This window comes from Limulus polyphemus, unplaced genomic scaffold, assembly GCF_000517525.1.
Source record: "Limulus polyphemus unplaced genomic scaffold, Limulus_polyphemus-2.1.2 Scaffold4197, whole genome shotgun sequence".
NCBI lineage: Eukaryota > Metazoa > Arthropoda > Merostomata > Xiphosura > Limulidae > Limulus > Limulus polyphemus.
Genome location: NW_013669807.1, coordinates 92,811 through 95,094, shown reverse-complemented (window position 1 = coordinate 95,094; position 2,284 = coordinate 92,811). Strand labels below are relative to the sequence as shown.

Genomic DNA, 2,284 nt, shown 5'->3' with positions numbered 1-2,284 from the left:
CATGAAGTAGTAGTTCAATAAAATTTTGAATGTGAGTCAACAACGAGATGACATGGCCTTTCACCTGTGACCTGTATCAAAAGGATTAATGAAACTCCTAAATAATACAAACATGTTAATAAAAATTTGTTCAAGCTACAACTCTATGCACCTACCTTTGTGCAAGACTACTGGATAAACCAGTCGACAAAGCAGTCCCTCCTAAATATACAGTCAAACAGCTAGACAGAAAAATAAATATATTTTAACATGGAGCATTTTCAAAATATAAAAATTGTGGAATATAAAATCTGGCAACTAAAAAGATATTCAACAACAGTACATTTTTGTAAGTGACAGTAATTCATAAACAGTCCTGATAAAAGGGACTTAACATGGAGCCTAAAACATTTTCTAAGGCCTAAACCAATAAAGCAAAGTCCATGAAAAAAAATCATAACTGGAAAATAATAGAATGTTCACATTAAATGAAGCGTATGATCTTGACAAAAATCAGTGACATGATAAATGAGGCAGAGATGCTAGTCTTGTTGAAAGAAAACCTGCAGTCTTAAAAGGCTAGAAATATGGAGACTGGTTAGGGATTCCAAGAAACACAGCAAAGTGGTGGTCTCCTGGCTTAAACTGATTTTCATCATTCTGAGTGTATCTAGATTGCACCTCCTTAATTCTTATTTGAGAAAAACAGATGCATCAGGTATACTGTAAATGACACTAACACCAAAGAAAGAAAAAAAAGTGAATCTGTAAGTATCATAAAAAAGTCTCCAAATATTTAACACCTTGACTATCTTGGATATCAGTGAAGTATCTATGCTTACCATTTTAAGTTCACTCTAAAAAGCACCATCCACACCAGAACTTTCCATATTAATGTATTAAGACATAAGAATTTAAATGACCCTGATAAATTTGGTTCTTCCATCGAGGCTTAGTAAAGGGAGCAAGACAACATACCAGAAACAGCTCTGAAATTACCATTGTTGAATATTTAACTTAATATTTACCAAAAATCTCAGGTTTGCTTTCACTTTTAAAATAAAATCAATGAAACTCCACCAAAATCAGAGATATCTGCTTCTTTGTTGAGATTTGAAGGATTTGAAATCTCATGTTAGCTGGTTAGAAATCTTGCTTGCTTAGCAACAAAAACAATTTGAATAATTCTTATTAGTTGCAAAAAACTCCAGATTTTTGAGCTTATTTAAGGCAAGAGGTAGTCACTTTAATACATACCGTCGTGATGTGGGTCCTGTAGATGTTGTGTGAAGAGTTTGAAATCTCTTATCAGGTATTTCCTCCTTAATAGGAAAAAAATATTATCCTTATTAAAATATTGATAAATGCTGTTAATTAATTAACATTTTTTTTATGCTATTATAAAGAAAAAACATTTATTAATTTATTAAAATCATTTGAGGAAGTATATTGTCATGATATAAAAGACTGTTTGGTTTAGATATTAGTGCTAAATTTATTTTTGTAAGTGAATATTTTATTATTGTTTAGCTTTTGTTATAATAAGAGTTAAAAGCAGATGAATGTAGGTAATTTTTTTAACAATTCATTGACATCGAAAATATAGAAGGCTGGCAGACGAGTAAGTAATAATGATATAAATAGCATGAGACAAACAGGAAGCAGCAGACATAGCGAAAGAGAATAAAGTTAAGTATCATAGATGTGATAGGCCTAACAATTGACATAAACCTAACATTTAATATGTTAAGAGTGAAACTAACAGTAGAAATGAAGATAAGAAAAATAATTTTATTGCATCAAAGTGTGGTTCTAAAGTAATTGAATTAGCTTGAGTGCACTTTGACAAAAGGAACAGAGGATCTTCAAAAGAAAGAAGACCAAACAATTACGGTAACTCACATCACAATTGTAAGCGATTCACAGAGAATACTAGTGCAATAGGAATAGAGATGATAGTTCAGGTTGTCAAGTGAAATCCTAAAGTTATTGAATAGGCCTAAGTGGATATTTGATGAGAAGGAGAGACTACATACATAGTATTTATGATATGTCCATGATATCTATAGTATTATGTATTATCTATAATATTATTGTACATACGTTAACTCGTTCTGAATATATATGTATTATTTTGAAAACAAGTGAAGTGTGTGTGCTGTTTATTCATAAATGAATTTATCGCTAATAAGTCACAGACACCCACTGCAAAAGAATCCTAAGCCAAACAACAACATAGTATATATTTATACTATTAAAAAATATAACTAAACCCTTTCTATTTGACAATTGGCAAAAAGGAAAG

General features: G+C 30.6%; 1 protein-coding gene across 2 annotated transcripts in view; it reads right to left on the bottom strand.

Moving 5' to 3' along the window:
* Positions 1-84: 84 nt before the first annotated feature.
* LOC106470750 (protein C8orf37 homolog) overlaps positions 85-2,284 on the bottom strand; it is a 6,993-nt gene continuing 4,793 nt past the window's right edge. The window contains exons 4-5 of one of the 2 annotated variants that reach the window (XM_022399382.1): positions 1,237-1,301; positions 85-221 (exon numbers count right to left, since the gene is read on the bottom strand). In XM_022399382.1, coding sequence (XP_022255090.1) covers positions 152-221; positions 1,237-1,301 — 135 coding nt within the window. In that variant the 3' untranslated portion in view covers positions 85-151. The remainder of the gene's footprint in view (positions 222-1,236; positions 1,302-2,284) is intronic. The other variant, XM_013931315.2, reaches the window with a different exon arrangement.